The 17,815-nt window shown below is 45.7% G+C and overlaps 1 protein-coding gene across 1 annotated transcript in view; it reads right to left on the minus strand.

Moving 5' to 3' along the window:
- Window positions 1-6,600: 6,600 nt before the first annotated feature.
- Window positions 6,601-17,815, minus strand: part of LOC119401687 (ras-related and estrogen-regulated growth inhibitor) — a 43,322-nt gene continuing 32,107 nt past the window's right edge. The window contains exons 4-5 of the mRNA XM_037668609.2: window positions 15,816-16,103; window positions 6,601-14,181 (exon numbers count right to left, since the gene is read on the minus strand). Coding sequence (XP_037524537.1) covers window positions 13,954-14,181; window positions 15,816-16,103 — 516 coding nt within the window. The 3' untranslated portion in view covers window positions 6,601-13,953. The remainder of the gene's footprint in view (window positions 14,182-15,815; window positions 16,104-17,815) is intronic.

Raw genomic sequence — 17,815 nt, forward strand, 5'->3', positions numbered from 1 at the left:
TCTTTCTCTCGCCCATAGCAACGCAATCACACTGTTCTCTTCCAATGCGAAGCGAGGCACAGCTGTGCCAAGTGGTTGCTACACAACGCGCAGTGACGTCATAGCTAGGCGCCTTTTCTGGTCCGCGAGACGCGGACAAACGTTAAACAGCTCCGCTGATAAAAGAAAGATTGTGTCGGAGAATGAATGAATGAATGAATGAATGAATGAATGAATGAATGAATGAATGAATGAATGAATGAATGAATGAACTTTATTTAAAGCTGGTCTGGCAGTTTTCCTTCGAGCGAGGCCGAGGGAAGAGGGGATTAACCCCTGTCCCGTCCCACGAAAAGCGTGGTAGCAGCATTGAACTCACCTGAATCAGAACTGATGCCGCCGAAGGGATTGTGACATTGAGCTCGCTTTGATAGCTGTCCGGCGCTATGGGGCACGTGTTGTCCCACGGTGCGCCGATTTGCTGCTCCACGCTATCGCTTCCGCCGCACATGCTGTAGGTGCTGAAGTGCCAGCGGAAAACATGATAAATTAAACAAGCAGTGAATTCTGGAAGCTTTTAACAGCAAACCTGTTTAAGGTGTCGGTGACTTGCGTTCCGTCGTAAAAAAACTATCATCATCACGAATCGCCACTCGCTCTCTTCATTCTCTTTACAGTCAAGCTGTTTATGCTATCTGTAACTTGTGCTCCGTCGCGCGAAACTCCTCGGGTGGGTACGCGCCACAGGAATTGGGCAAGCCCCGCTACTGTGAACAGCATGTGCAGAGTGTTTAACGAAAACCAACACGTGAAAAAGAGAGCGAGAAAGAAAGAGGTATAAAATAGAGAGAAAGAAACTGAGAAAGAGGGGAATAAAGCAATAGAAAGAAAGAGGGAGAGCCTCACTATACCGAGTACAGCAGGTGCGAACGTTAAACGAAAGCTCTGCTCATCGAACATGGTAGGGCCTTCAGCAAAGTGGCTAAACGAAGCTGAATTAAGACACATGTTTTACGCTGGAGTTTAAACTCCTCCAAAGCTCAATGTGTCTTGCTCTTTCTTAACTACTAGTCAATACAACTAGCAAAACAAGTCTGCACACAAATGTGCACAAAGCGTCTGAAAGGGCTCACGCAAAACACATATGTCTTCTGCCGTTTCATACATACCACGATCCGACGTTCTCGTAACATGGTATCCCCGCACCTCCGGATGACATTTCAAATGATAAACTTGGACTGCCGTCTATCTCCTCGCTCACTTTCAGCGTGTAATCGAAGGACAGCGTGCTACCAACTTCAGCGTTGGAAACTGTGGCGTCGCTGATGGTGATGACGTCGCTGTCCGAGTTTTCTGTTCGTCAAAGAATAACCATACGACATACAATTAGGGCATATTCATACAAACCGAAATGATGGCAATCTTCCGATGCGAGGCAGTCTTCACCAAACAAGATCGTTGGTTCGTTATTTATTACAAGAATATTTATGGGTAAGCTCTGCCTTTGGGAGAAACGCTTCGTAATCGCACTGCGCACGGCACATCTAGAGGCGTCTCGGAAGGCGGTAGAATATGGCGTGTTCGTTATTCATTTGCAATTAATTTTGCGTAAAACCACGTGACCCGGCGATGGTGTCCACATCTAGTAATGCTTGCTGTGACAATAATCACCGACGTTTTAACGCGACCGCGTTTAAAGGCCCATGCCGCAGAAATTCCGGTGTTAGCGTGGGTGTCGTTGGTTGATAGCGAAAAATCTGTGTTGTCATTAGGCGAAAAATCGCGATGAATGCAAATAATAAAAGCCATGCTTCCGAGCCGTAATCGAACCCAAGCTTTCTGGGTGGCAAGCAGGTGTTCTACCACAGGGTCACGCCACTGCTTGAAACTCCATCGAAAAAAAAAAACCCTTACAGGCGCCATGTAGTGCGACTAATCATGTTAACCCATGTAATATTGCGTATGAGAAGAGTAGAATCGGACCAAGCGGCACACCACGTGAATTACGTAACAAGACGATGGTTTAAAGCTGCCAACATATTACGGTGTGTGGAGGCATAAGTCATCATCAGCCATAACATCAACAAAAGTGTGCAACTAAACAGGTACGCGTACTGCCTCACGGACGCGTAACGGGTACTTCGACAACTCGCAAAATGATCAATTTAGACGTAGCGGGCACTTCGTAACTTTACTTGTAGTAGGCATGCGTTATCGGAGACTGTAAAACGGCCCACGGCACGCTCACAGACGCTCCTTTCCTCGTGACACGGTTGGCGTGTCCACCGAGAATCGAAGACTGGCTGGCGAATGAAAAGGCGATGCGAACGGGGCCCGATTAAGCTGTCGCGTTCTTCTCTTCAACACCAACCTCAAGCGTCCTCCAAATTCTTTGTAATGTTCGGAAATCTACGTTTACAGTAACGCAGAATACACTTGTTATAACTGCAATAAGATGTACGCGCTTGCCTGTTTCGCGTCTACGCCAACACTTGAGACCATTGATCTGGACGCAAGCTTACAAATCCGGTAAAACGGTAGTGCCCAAACGCTATGAAGGTTCCTGACAATCTCAAATTCGCTCTTGTACAAGCTAAGTAAGCTTCTCGAATCTGGAATTCCTACGCATGCTTGTAGTAACAGTCACAACTTCGCTGGGCCACTACGTACCCGAGCAAGACGTTACACTTGGTGTTTGGGCTGGCGCCGCAAAAGGCAGAAGGGCTAGGACCAAAGCTACGGCAAACATCTTTAGAGAAACCCTTACGCGGTGCGCTTACAACTCGCCCGCAAATTTTTTACGCAGTCTTTGATTTCGACGCATTTAGTGCGCATTTTTATACTCAGCCCTCCTTTGGATGTTTCACCATAACCAACAGTTCCAAAACACTTGTTGACATTGAAAATGTCCTTCGAAGCACCAGTCTCTCCTCATTGAGAGCTTGCAGCTGCATGTGTTGACAATGAGAGCGTCAGTAAAACTACGAAGCACTCGCACGCGTGTTCCACATAGATTCGTGAAAACAAAACATTGCAGACTGTTCATGGGCGCAACCTCTGCATGCGCGTGCTCCAGTGAGAACGAATGAAAATCAGGACACGTGCCTTTAGCAACAGAAGATAGGAACCTCTTGCAGCGAAATCGGCGTGTATGGCCTTCGTCCAACCATATATCGTCATTCTATGTGGGTATGGCCTTCATTTAACCTTGCGCTGTCGATTCGCAATAACATGACAAGGCCATGAGCCAAAGCGCCAGTAAACAGAGGAGAAGAGGTTAGCGCTAAAGGTCATACCAGGATTCATGCGTATTTTGATCTAAACAATATGCATGCCAACGAGCAAACAGAGGTATTCCAGACGCACGGACATCATACATGCAACTTCCAGGTAAGGCAACTAAGGTGCAGTTTTCCTATGGGCAAAGGACAGTTCTTCTCGATAAACTTTAACTGATAGTCACGAGCGCCGTTGAAGCCAGGACCCAACTCGATCGGACATAGGGCCATGACTGCAGAGCATGTCTAGGCTGCTGCTCGGAATCGCCGGAGCAGAAAAAAATGGCGAGGCTTGCACTAAGTGGCGCAAGGTTTAAAACAGCGAAGTTGGACGACTCCAAGTCTAATCTGGTTTCTGTTAGGTTGTTGCTAGACTTCAGCAAGGTGGTGCTAGGCTGTTCCTAGGTTGCTTCTCAGCGCAGAGAGATTCGAATTAAACCACAGACAGTCACAGACACGACACGGATGTCCAAACTCCAGAGACAGAAACTCGCGCTGAAACCGAGCGTTCGCACCTCTCATAGATCTACAGGCACGTCGTTGTTCGCATAGGGCTTCCATCGTTTCGGGGTCTTCTCGCCGCCGCCATTGCCTTTGCCGTTCCCTAGTATTCTCTCGTTGCACGTACCCCTGAAGCACTCCGTACAGATGCTTCAGCGAAGCTGAATCGTGCGGCCACGGTGTTTATCACCGGGCTACATCCCGATGGTTTATTAACGCTTTTCTCAATTACTGGTCACGAACGTCTAGAAATATTAATTGGTGTTTGCCGCCCGTCTGTTGCCTACTTCATTTTTAGTGTACCAGCAGTGAGTAGTGGGATTTGCCCAATGTATGTGACACATACCCGTTCATGATGATGATAGCTTTTGTACACATTTGTACAAGCCATAGTTTTTACGGTCGGCTTAAACAACTTCGCTGTTAAAGTTGTGGTAGCACAACAGATCAAGCAATTTCCCAATGCAAGAGAATCGAGAAATGGGCTAGATGTCTCCCGCTTTTTTCGTATTTGTATGTGTGCGCTTAGATCACTTAAACCATGAATTCCCCAGTGTGCAGGCAGGTTGAGTAAGCCGCCTTTTCATAACGATCTTCAAGTTTCGTGTACCTCGAACTCTGGAAGACCGTGCATGCAAAAACGCCTACCTCCATCTCTTTTTCTTAGCAGGACAATATTGAATACGAAGTCAGAATAAATTACAAGATAAGCACTGAAGACTTGCTTGTTGAGTGAGTTAGTTGCCATACTAACGTGGCAGACGCCGTGAATATGATGTCCGAGATGGCTGTTTCTATTAAAATTTATTGCTTCTGCAGTTTCACGCGGGTGTCTGTCATCATGTTTCCACGTCACCTTTGGCTCCGCGTCAACAACTTCGAAATGGCGGTTATGGCTCGTGGCCTCGTGGCGTCGTATGAAGCACCGGGTTGGCAGCGTTTTCAAACTTAAGGGGTACTGACACAAAAATTTTGGCCTCGTGTTTTTTTGCTGCAGTGTGTTGCTGGGGGCCTGTTAGTCATAACACGGCACATCGTTTGCTATAACTAATTACAGTCTCCTCATTACCGACCAGCGTCAGTTTCGGTTTCAAAAACGACAAGCCTCCGGGTGCAACTTTCACCACCTAGCGGGTGCAGCGATCGCTCACGTTAGCACACAGAACTGTGACGCACTACCGCGCGGTTCGAGAGAAGCCGCCGAGGAGTAGGCTGCTGGAGCGAACGCGAAAAAAAAAATGGCGGCTATGACGTCATCATAACTTGTTGCAGCGTGGTCACGCGAGGAAGTAGGGGGTCACCAAGGGTCACCTTTGAAGGTGTCAATAGCGCGATGGTATCGATCGCTCACGCAAACTTCAAAATTCATTTAAAATACACTCCAAGCTACAATCGCTGTTGATATATTGCAGATGATATACGCATGTTCACGGGAATCGATCCCGCAGGCTATCTCGGCCGCGAAATTTTGTGTCAGTACCCCTTTGAGATTGTAAAAAGCGTGCATTACGCCGCGCTTTTCGCAGGGCTTTAGAATTTGCTTCTTCATTACATGACCTAACTCACATTGGCAGCCAAAGGGGCGTGTCCGCGCTAGTACGCGCGCTGCGATTGGTGTAGCCGTCTTTAATAAGAAGTCATAATATTTCTCCAATGCGTCTCGTCAACCACTCGCGTTCGTCCGTTGTACCGTGACGTAACAGATCGCGCTAGCGGCGTGTTCAATTGCTCTTTGGATTCTCCGTCGGTCGGATGCCTGTCGTACGTTCCAAAGAGGAGCAGTGGCTGTACGCGGAAGGTCGGGGCGCACGGAAGAGCGAGTCTACACGTCCCTGTAGAATCAGTGCCACCAACGATGATCGGGCAAGTGAAGCTAAACGCACGCTCCACGCCTCGCCCTTGGAACGCTTCCACAGCGTCGCTGGCCTTCCCTCTTCAGAAACACTTGCAAGGGCTCCAATTTCTTTATTTTATTCGCTCACGCAAAAAACGGCAGGACGAAATACACGTGCAGTCCGCGCGCTCATGTGTATTTTATTTTTCACTCACGCGAACGCCGCAAGGACGAAGTGCACGAAGTAGACGTGCATCTAGCACGCTCACGTATATTTTTGTTCATTACTCACGCCACACCGCAAAGACGAAGTGGACGAAGTACATTCGTATTTCATTTCGCACGCTCATTTTTGTACCGCATGTATTATACCTCATTTTCTGTACGTCACACGACTTTCAAACGTAATCATTTATGGTTTTCGCCTTAAAATTACTTAACTTTAAGTAGCCGAGCTTAAGTACTTTCGTTGTTGAAAACCTCGAACTTTTTATATTTCATACGATTACAAGTGGTGCAGAGTCTCAGTCTTCTCGTCAGACACGTTTCGTCAAACGTAGAACTTGTTGACTGACCTATAGTCGGATACACTTTTAGAAGTCTGCGCAACTTTCTCCTCAAAGGCGTATGTACACAAGCCTGCACCAATGAGCGCGCACTCCAGACTCACGTCATGAGCCGGACGGCCAGTGACCCCGCCTTCGGAGAGCATTGCCTAGAGCAATGAGCGGGACGATCCCCTGCCGCGTTCAGTCATCTGGGCTGGCATAGGCGTGCGCAGGGTTCCCCATCAGGGGTTGGGGCGAAGGTCCATCGCAGCGCCCCCCCCCCTACTAAGTCAATGTATGGGGCAGGTATTGCGCCCCCTTTAGGTGAATGGGGGGGGGGGGGGCTGCCGCCCCCCTTGACCCCCCCTCCTGTGCGTACGCCTATGTGGGCGGGGCCTCTACGGACTTCTTAAGCTGCATCCGACTATACGTCAAATATAAATCACACACAGACATAGCATTAAGGCACTAGCCATCCTTTATTTTTTATATATTTTTTTTAGAAGTACACCATCGTTTCATGTTATTCACACATTCGCCGCACACAAAAAGGTGTCATCAGTCGCACACATCACCGGCAAATCTGTGCAAATTGAAACACATAAAAATTGCGGCACTTCTTTAAAAAAAGAAGGCCCACTTTTAAAACAGGCAACGCACAATACTTGAGACGCATTTTTAACAAACAGTAGGGCAATGAAAGGACACTAAACACAAATATTAGTGTACTGCATTAGTTAATTAGTCTTCAGAAATAGCTCACGAACCACTGTTTATTTCATTAAAATCCTGGTAAGAGCACGAAAAGCGACAAAAAATGAAAGTATCGTCGCAATGCACAAAAAGTCTTCGCACCGGCATGGCACGATGTTATCACGCTTCACGATGCATCTATCAAACTGATTGATTGTTCGTTGGTATATAGGGACTATGCTGTATTCAATTATCTGAAGACTCAACATGGCAAAATTTAGGAAACCTATTCGGCGCCCAAAAAGAAAAAGATCAGGTGGTATCGCATTCTCGCGTTCAGAGTGAATTCTCTTGCAAGCATTACAGCCGAACTTCTATAAAACAAGCATAACCTCAAATTTTAAAAAATTTTATGAAACTCTCGCAGCTTACAACATGCCATATAAGAATGCCACAAAATGGAAATGCGACAAAAAATTCAAACGGCTTGGGTTTGCGCATAGCAAGTTCTTAGTTTTACAGAGTGTCATAATTAAACCATTAACAAAAGCTACCTTCCTCCAACGTTTTCCTTTATGACAAAAAATGCCGCAATTATTTCCAAGGACGCTTGTGCCGTATGACTTGGAACATAGTTTCCATCGAAATGAACAAATCTACAGAAAAAGCACATGTTCGTGGACAGAACACACGTCAGCAGCACAACCTCACCAATCGTCTCTCGACATCCTCACTCCTTTTGGGTTCACATCAAATTAAATTACGATAACTCTTTTACGTTTTTTGTTATCTGATCATCATTCAGCGCCTTGAGTATTCACCCTTCAGCGTCGAGTTTTGTACATCACGTTACCTTGATTCCCGCAAGGCTTAACATTTTCCGGAGAAAAACCAGGATCGTTGATGCTTTAGAAATAAATACAATCTATATTTAACTTTTCAAAAGCATGTCACCTATTTTCCTCTCTTAACTGTCTTTAAAGAGGCACTGACACGAAAATTTTCATTTGTCGTTTCCTTGCATCAAATGAAAGGACAAGTCCTCAAGAGCCAGAAAATGTACTGCTAAGCATGAGTGCAACCTGAAAAAGTAATTACAGTATGTTTTTAAAAGCTAGTTTCGTTTCCTACTGTACCCTGACGTCACAACACGACATGAGCTTGTCGTCACGTGCTCGCACAAGATCATGACCTTTCCACGACCGCTCCGCACCGTGGCTGTTGATGACGCACAAGCGGCCATTTTCAATGTTTTGGCGATGAAAAAGCTGCCATTTTGAAAGTTTTGGTACCTGACGTCATCACACTTAGCCAGATTGCTGCATGAAGTCACCGGAATTAGTACTGTAGCCTGACGTCAAGCTTGTGTCGATGTCGGTAGACGCGCCATGAGAAAATAGACTTTAATATCACAATAAAATATCTTATCAGCATTTGCTGAGCTTCACACTTGCTCAGAGCTGCCTCTGTACAGAAGATTTGTAATGCAGAGTAAACATGTCTTCGAAAAAATGCTGTCAGTACCCCTTTAAAGCATGTGAATTTGTACACCTGAATCATTAATTTTTTCAGTTTTACCAATTATTCGTGTTTGTGCATTCATCAGCACATTTCCTTTCGATATAGCAATGTGTGATTAATTTCACATTCTAAATTATTTTCAAACGCACATGCCAACAGAACTGAACATGCCAACAGGCCACATAAAAATGCACGTAATGCTGATAAGACACGGACCCTTTCTTTCTGGCTTTCAATTCATGAAGTAAACAAAATTCACGAAGTCAAAGTGAATGAGGGGTACGTTTAAATAGATATGTATAAACAATGTAGATTGAGCAGGAATGACTATTTGCTCGACAAAATCAAACCAGCAGTCACAAGTCTGCTAACGTAATTCATTTTTACCACTTACGCGAGACAAGGAGTGTGCAGGTACTACGTGCTGTCCACAACAAGTACCAAAAAAATACAATTCACAAACACTTAGAAGTAGATCATGAATATAGGAAACAGCACTGGACACCTAAATGCATTTTCCCATACAGAAGCCACGTACACCACAAAACAGCAAAACTGTGTGTCCTGTACATATGAAAAAGGTGCATATATTATTATCAACTGACTAGAGAACAACCGCTTGAAGACAACTAACAGCAAACCCACGTATTTACGTTTCATGAGGGGGTTGCAAGAAATACACATACACTTTCATAAATATGCAAATTCACAACTGTGCCAAAGATCACATGCGCCTTCGCATCGCTCATGGTCGAATGTGAAGGCCTTGGTTAGTTGACTAAGAGAAGGTGTATTTTCACGACACATAAAAGATCTAAATTATGTTTTTAAGTACGCAGTGTGAATTCATAAAGAGAAATTGCAGTTTAAAGTTGTGGCCATATTGATACCTCCGATTTTTGCCGGCTGGATTATCCTTACACCCAAGGACGTGGCGGTCTTTCGTATTTCGCCCCAGAAATTTAGCGAATGTTCCAGGTCTTCAGTCCTTACAGGAAAGACATACATAATTATAGAGTTGCAGTCGTATTTTCCGGGTGGTTCCTTCCTTTTAGTACCGAATCTTACAGCTACACACCGCCACCTATCTCATACACAGTTTACGATTTCAAAAAAGGTGGCACTCTAAAGCAGTGGCAGTTCCCAAGTCTAAGCAAAATCATAATCCGGTTCCCACAGTATACTGCTAAACAAGTAATACACTTCTGCAACCGTATCGACTTAGGCAATTGAACCAATGTCAGAGTGCCGGCTTTTCTTTCTGTAGAAGTTCGAGTCACTCTGACACTGTGTCACCCTTACTCGTCAGCTCAACTGAACTGAATATTTTAATCTACGTAAATTTCACTGGAAGACATTTGCAACAATGTCTCTCTTTATTGTACGAGAATAAGGTCAGATCATCGAACCGAGAATCCTGTCACATGCAGTGTTCATGTGCAATGCGCAGGCGTGAACCTCGTGTGTGCGGAAACGACACATAAAAGTGTGAAATATTGAAAAGTACACAATAAGAAACGCTACTCTTATTTCCACAGTCACGAAGTGCGTTATGTCTCTCGCAAGACGTGCCAGACATGGCTTCTTATTTTTTGTTTCTTGTGGCAGTAACGAGGGGCGTGCGCAATCAAAGGCTGGCCGATTCCCTTGAGAGCTAACATGACGCCAGAATAAATAAATGTGTGACACTCTTCAAGATGAAACACACTTCGTTCAGTCAAGATGCATGAAACCTAATCACAAACAAGTGCGTTGCATAAATACACATCAAGACAACGCTGTCCTCACAAACGAGAAAATACCTGTATACTGAAAACTTCCATTACATAACGTACCAGGCCATAACAAGGGGCAGCGTCAAATCCCGAGATATTGCAAAACATTGGCGAAAGTGTCAACTTAATTGTGGCCTACCTACGTGTGACCAAAAATATTGATCGGTGCTCTTAGACCAAATCACGAAAGGCGGGTTGGTGGTCCACTAAGTTCCCCACAATATGCTGGTGTTCGGGTGTCAATTTTTCTGAGCGGCACGCCATCTCTCGGGGTTCTGCCGTCATCGTAATAAGACAACTTCTATAAGTATCCAGCCAAGAGAAAACGCAGTCACATTCAACGCATCACAACAATGAGTAATGAACAGAAGAGGGATGACGAAACCAACACGAAGAGTGCATATAACATCGTGCATGGTCTTCTCAGTGTGCAATGGGAGAGTGACTAGCAATAAGCACATCGCCTCCCTCTAAACGTGACCTCAGCCACTAAAAATGACACAAGACAAAGAGAACTTGCAATGTTCAAAACATCACCAGGTGATGAGTGCGTTGACAACGAGCTCGCTGGTCACGTGCGGCAGAGCAAGAAGTGTGAGCACTGGTAAAACCCCTCACCTTCTAGGGTAAATTGCATGCTTGTCTGTGAGCGATTAAGACGTATTCACGACAACGACTAAAGCCCACGGACCTTTACGAAGGGAGTGGGTGCCTAGACTAGATGAGAACGCGCACGTGTTCACGTCACACGTTTTGCTGCATTATTTCGTCAGGTACAATCTCAAGATTGTGATGCAGAGTGGGTGGATGTTTTAAAAGTGTTGAGCACGAGTCACGGCTGTGCGCTAGTGTGTGCGTCCACCACCTACAAGTTTAACGACGCCTTCTACAGGCTTGAGACGAACATACGACGAAAGGTTCTTCGCAAACAATGACATTTCCTCGGGATATCATCATTCATGTGCATGAGCAAATTGCTTTCAGGCAATATATCAATATATCTGGTCACGTACGACCACCTGAGCACAAGATACCAAGAATGGTACTAATGTGCAACACTTTTTGCCGACTCTCCTTAACCAACACATTCAACAATTCATCAGCGAGCTCTCGGAGCTCTCCACCAAACACATCAACCTACATCAACCTAAAGCATCAAATGAGGTGACCCCAACAGAGGTGACTCCCTCTATACTAATAACAATAAATTATTTCTCCCAGCCATGTACGCATTTCGGCGCACTTTCTCGATATCCTTGCTATTAATTACCCCAAAATTACTCACTAGGAGATGGAGGCTTTAAGAAATTAATATTCCTGAACAGGGATTATCGCCGGAGGCAACGTTTCAACAACTGTTGCCTTGAAGAGGACAACACCTTGAACAAGACAAGATCACTTGTCGAAACGTTGCCTCCAGCGACACGCCCTGTACAAGAACATTAATCTCTTCAATGTTTTCGTGATACACGAAGCATTCTTGCCATCTAAATCCGCATAAGCACGTCACATGTGGTCACGACAGTCAGTATTTTTCAGAAAATCGCGACTACGTATGATTACTTTCATTGTCATTTTGCATACCAGCTGCTGCGAAACCGCAAGATCATCCTCACGCCGTATATAATGCGGGTGACAGAGATATTCAAAAGACGTTGAAAAAAAAGGAAGGTGCAGTACGCTTATTGCCACAGATGCTGCTGGCGAATGAACGAAGCCTCGAGATACACATGACAAATGAATGTCGCCAAACTTCCCGCAGCCGTAAACTGTTCAAGAAAGGGCATTCACCTGTTTCGGACATTTTTCTGATGAGATTCAAATATGTACCATATACTTGAAAGCAACGAGCATCTTCCAGTTTGTATACGTCAACTACAAACAATGAGCACAGACTTGCCTTTCAACTTGCTTCGCTCTTCAAAGAGGAGCACGAATAAATATTACAAATGCATTCTCGGTGGTGTTAACGTCATCGCCTGAAATGTGTGGTCAATTTATTATGGGAAATAAATAAAGTGAAGTTTGTATTGCCAGACAATGTCGTTGCTATCATGGCAAGCACACATCGGACTCCATGTCTGTCTCGTGGGCTGTTTTGCACGTTGTCAGGGACGTTGCATTAGCAAATGGCGGACGTGAAAACACTGTGGATTGCATAGCTGACCGTGCATTGCTAATCTGCCCCGCTCAGTGTTTGATTAGAACTTCTCGTGTATATTCTGGCACTAATGTCAATGTCCCACCGTCGGCCAGAAGTACAGAAGGCTAGCAATGGCTTGTTTTCTACAATAATTGTCATTACATCAACAGTGACAGTGTTATAGATAGCAAACAAGTAAATTTTAAAGTTGCAAAGCTACTGTGCTACATGCACTACATGTACGAATCGATTTTGCTTCTTTTCTTGTATTTGTCATCGCTATTTCGTCAAACTGAGCACAAGATATCCTGAAAACACTGATACCACAACATGTTGTAAACCAAATAAGCCTCACATTTTTTTTTTTGTTTCATCTGCTGATCACCTTGTGATACAATTCGATCCATACCCTTTACCCTTTTATGCGTGTCCTTCTTTTCCAATGTGGATACTGAAAGGTATTATGAAAGGTGACACTGCTGGGCTGGGAAGGGTCAAAGCTGTCTTCAAATTTTTAAGTAATCTTCGCAAAGAGTCCTACATGCATATGTCACAAATGAAAAACGGTGAATTGCTTAACCGCGCGGTACTAAACGGTTAGAAGTGCGGAAGTATCGAATACTTCCCGCTTCATATTGCTTGCCGCTACACTTCTTTTGTGCGTCACTTGTGCATAGCTACAAAATGAATGCCGATAAGGGTACCAATGGGTACTCATTCATGGAATGGCTTGCACCATAACCGAGCAGGAGTAAATGACAAACGAAGAAACAACAGACAGAAACTATTGTCCTCATTTGTTGTTTCTTTATGTGTCCTTGTCGCCAACTGCGCTATGCTCCAAGCTATCCCAATACAATGATAAACCACAATGCAGTGAAAGTTTACAAAACAATGAACACGCTACGACACAACCAACGAAGATTTGCTCATGCGTTCTTTCATGCGTTCTGTACAGAGTCGTTCCGCAATCACAACATTAGATAAGCCCATCCCAACCTTTTTGTAGTGGAGATTGCGTGAATAGTGAAGTTTTCCAAATGAATCAAACAATAAAGTTTAGGTAAACGAGATTTCATATTCACCCAATGAAATTCGGCATATCTTTATCGTTTTCCAAGAGAGAGAGAAACTGAGACCAGCGGAGAAACAATTCTGAAATTTTTTCGCAAGCAAAGCTATATGGAAGTCCACTTAGTTGAGCTGCTCCTCAGTGAGCAAAAAAATGAAAGGTCACCAAAATTCGCAGTTGCTGTACAAAGGGCGGTGGAGGTGACCGACAGATCAAGTGCTCTGTTCTGCGATCATAGTAGGAACCGTCTGCAAGTTCAGTAGTTATGTTCGTTTTGCTGTGCTAAGATCTCGAAACAAAAATCTGAACACGTATTGCAGTCAATTAGATCATTGTCTCATTTCAAAAATTCCAGTTCTAGCACTATGAAAAATTAGCTGCTTAAGTCTTGCGTCGAAAAATTCAAATGCTTCATTTTTGACAAAGAGCACAATTTTACCGTAAGTACCCACGTGTTTCTTGAATCAAATACTTTCACATAAAACAAAATACATCCCATTCTCATTAGAAAACTTCGAATATTCACGCACCCCTCCTTACAAATTAAATTTTAAAAAAGAAAATAACGCAACAGACATGGAGACCGAGCCCACAGTGCGACGTCATTGTTCACTTGCGCCCTCCCGCGGGGTCGTTCGCCTTGGCCGCGATGCCCTTGGCACCGGCGAAGAAGACCCGGTCGAGCAGCGACTGCTTGGAGCGCCTCCTGTGGGCGTAGACGTCGCGGCAGAGGTCGGCGAACGCCTGCGCCACCTGGTGCACCTGCTCAGAGGCCGTGAGCTCGACGAAACCGTCGTCCGCATCCTTGGCCAGGATCTCACCTTCTTCCGTGCTCACCTGGCGAGGCAAAGTAGCAGTGGTACAGCAAAGACTCGTTCAGGATTTCATGGGACCGGAAAAACTCTCCGAATTAACCGAATGCCGAATTATCGAAAGCGTCAAGACAACAATAAATAAATTACTATTATATCAATGCACTCTCATTTTCTTGAGGAATACGTAAATTCAGTAACTATGTTGCATAAGAGCAGTGCAAAAGTCTCAATTTTCATCATTTGCAACATCCATCACAATGTGAACGCGGCCCAAGAATCCCGTGTCTTAATCCGAAATGTGCTCTGAACCCATACTTCATTACGTACCAACAACGTCATTATGGATGGCGACCACGCCTCTCTGAGAGCCTGCGGCCGTTTCGAGTAACCGCGAACGCCGTTTTCTTTCCTCGGCATTGCCCACTTGCGGCGCTTCGCGCTCGGCGCGCTCCGAGGATAGTCCGAATTAACTGGGTTGCGGCCAAATACCACCGAATTATCGAGAGTTCGATGCCATTAAACATTGCATATGATGGCCGGGACCAGAGAACACATCGGAATTATCCTATTTTTCGAATTAACGAGCTTTTACTGTTGACCTAAAAGCCGGTCATTTCCCCTGGCGGAGAATATTGTGTGGGTATCGAAACAGCTTTGAGCCTGTCTAGAAAGTCCCTTTTGAATAAAGCATATGCTCCTTTCAAGCTTTCCGTTTGACCAGCACGGTACCTGCGTCTTTTTTCCCGCATCCTCCGTTTCGTGAAATGCGTCGCCTTGTCTTGCTTGCCACATCCGCTTGGCGTTTAGCGCGCGATCTTAATTGGTGTTTGCTGCCCGTGTGTTCCCTTCTTCATTTTCAATAGACCAGTGGTGAGTAGTAGCGTTTGCCCAATTTATCTGGCACATGCGTTTTTGTCTGCTCACAGGGAACCCCAGCTATTACAGCTCCACTGTAAGGTAATGTTTGCTTTAATCTTGGTTGGTTGCTTGTCTTGGTTTAGCATCCCAAAGCGACTCAGCCTATGAGAGACGTGGAGGGCTCCGGATAACTTCGGCCACCTGGGTTTCTTTATCGTGCACTGACATCGCACAGTACACGGTCTTCTAGCATTTCGCCTCGATCAGAATGTGACCGCCGCGGCCGGAATCGAACCCGCGCTACGCGGGTCAGCCCCCAAGCACCGCAGCCACTGATCCACAGCGACGGCTATGTGTTTGTTTTAATTACACACACGCACCTTGTATATTCAAATCATACAACAGTACCTATTGCAGCCCAGCTAACAGCTCAAGCACTTCAAAGGCTACTTCTGCTAGACAGTAAGAAACGGTGTAAAAAAAAGGTACGCAACTCGATTATTCGTTTTTGGTGTAATTAACGAAATTTTTAGCCCTTTGTATACTGCCCCTTTGAGATGTGTCTAGTTTTTATATTTCTTATTTTTTATATTTGATGTATTTATTATTCATTTTCCTTTTATTATTTATGTTGTCTCATTCAAATTCATACATAAATTTCTTGGATCGCTTTCGATTAGAAATCAAACATCGCCGTACACACACGCAAAACATGGGCGGGAGGAGTATAGAGGAGATGAACGCATCCTAAGTAGTAGTTCCTGCTCATTGGGCTGTACTCTCCATTGGCGCCCTCACCTGCCTGAGGTGAATGAGATCTGCCTTGTTGGCCACGATGCAGACTGGCGCCGGCACGGGTGCCTGCTGCGTCTGGGGCTGGTGGGCACCGCCACCACCGCCGGCCCCTGCAGGGCCGCCGCCCGTGTTGGACAGCGTGACCGCCCTCTGCAGGTTGGGCAGCGTGTTGTTCAGGTGGCGGCGCAGGAGGCCCAGGTAGCGGAAGCTGGCTCGGTCCACGATAGAGTAGACGAGCATGAAGCCGTCCGCCCACTGCAGGATCTCGTCCCGGGGAAGCTCATCCTCGCTCTGGAGAGGCAGCAGAGAGACGGAGGAAGTCGTCACATAAGGAAGTAATCAGGCGCAACTTAGCGCTGCGTCACAATGCTCCTTCAGTGCTGCTCCTGGGGTGTGGTTTATGAGTATTATGGCGAAATCCTTTGATTTCTCGTCAAACACGAAAAATGACCGTCGGCGGCGTCGGCGTCAATGCAAAAGTAATGCAAAGACATTCATCTCATGACGTTATCGCATAACTTCACAGGTTGCAAAAGTTTGTGAAGTTATAATGACATCATTGCGACGTCGCTATGATGTCACACCACGTGACATCACACAGTGACGCCATCGCACGACGTAGTTGCTTGCAGTAGGGTACGAATTTGGGCTGGTTGGTTCATTATTTCCAGTAGAAAACAGCGCTAAAAAGACGGATCGAAGGAAGGACACAGGCCACGACGGACACAGACCACAGCACCGTGGTCTGTGTCCTTTCTTCATCCCTTCTTTTTTAGCGCTGTTTTCTACTGGATAGTCGCTTGGTCAAACGTCGGCTTATCTCGAAGGCGGTAAAACCACGTGAGGTGCAAAAGCTTTCTGGAGGGGGGGGGGGTGAGGCTAAGGTAGAATCATAACACTCGATTAAGAAGACGAAGCAAAAGACAAAAATGACTCGCGTTCGAGTCGTGTTAGGCGATTGCATAAACAATAAGGACAATGCTACTTCTTTACGCGTGTGCGGACCTGCGCGTGAATGAGGGAGTGCTCAGTTGCGCTAATTACTTCACCATGAACATTCGCAAGCAAGCTCAACAACAAACTGTACCCAGACGGGGGAAGGATTTTCGTATTGTCACGCCTTTGTGACTTTTCTAGCGGAATGACGAAGCCCGACGCGTAACTTAAAGAATTACCTCAACATTTAGAGAACTTGCGCTCTGCAGAAAAATTACAAATAACGCTAAAAATCAAGACGATACGCCTAGCAGAGTTGTTGCTCGTCGATATCTAGTTCCCTGGTTCAACGTGTTCAACTTTCACGCATCTGTCACCGTAAATACCAGCGTGATCGCTGGTGCCCGCGTAAGTTTTACAATGTTCGTGCAAAGAACTATTCACGTGAGATGAAACACAAAAGCGGTTCTTTTGGCTTTGTTGTTGTAACGTAGAGGTGCTTTATTATCTGCCGCGGGAATTCCGCTCGCCTAAGCCGCGGCTGCAGGCGGTTGCTGCGGCATAGTGGAGCGCGCGCCAAGTGTCGCTGAGGCGACGCAACCGGGATGCGCACTTTCATCGACCTAGGCAAGAAACGCGACCGCGGCTGCAGACGGTTGCTGCTGCAGTTGTTGGCATCGACGTCAGTTGCGGTGGGAGAGGTCATGCGCTTTTCGAACGCGGCTTTAGAGGACGCCAGCTGGGTGCGCACATTCGCCAACCTAACCCAGAAGCGCTGTCGCTTTAATAAAGTGCTCTACATATGTCACGTAAGAAAAACTACGAACTAGCAACAAAACTGCATTGTAGTCAATTTGTTCTGCATCGAGTGCTGCAACATCATAGAAAAAGTCCTGAAGCGCACTATCAGGGGCACTCATTTTTCCATCATGACGCGAAGCATGACACGAGTTGCAATTCGTGAAAGAAATACCCCGTCTGTTACACCTTTATATCCTTTTCCACAGAGTGTTGTTTTTAGATGCGAAGCATCTTATGGCGTAGTTCAATCCGGTGGTGGTGGTGTG

This window comes from Rhipicephalus sanguineus, chromosome 8 (genome assembly GCF_013339695.2).
Source record: "Rhipicephalus sanguineus isolate Rsan-2018 chromosome 8, BIME_Rsan_1.4, whole genome shotgun sequence".
NCBI classification, from domain to species: Eukaryota; Metazoa; Arthropoda; class Arachnida; order Ixodida; family Ixodidae; genus Rhipicephalus; species Rhipicephalus sanguineus.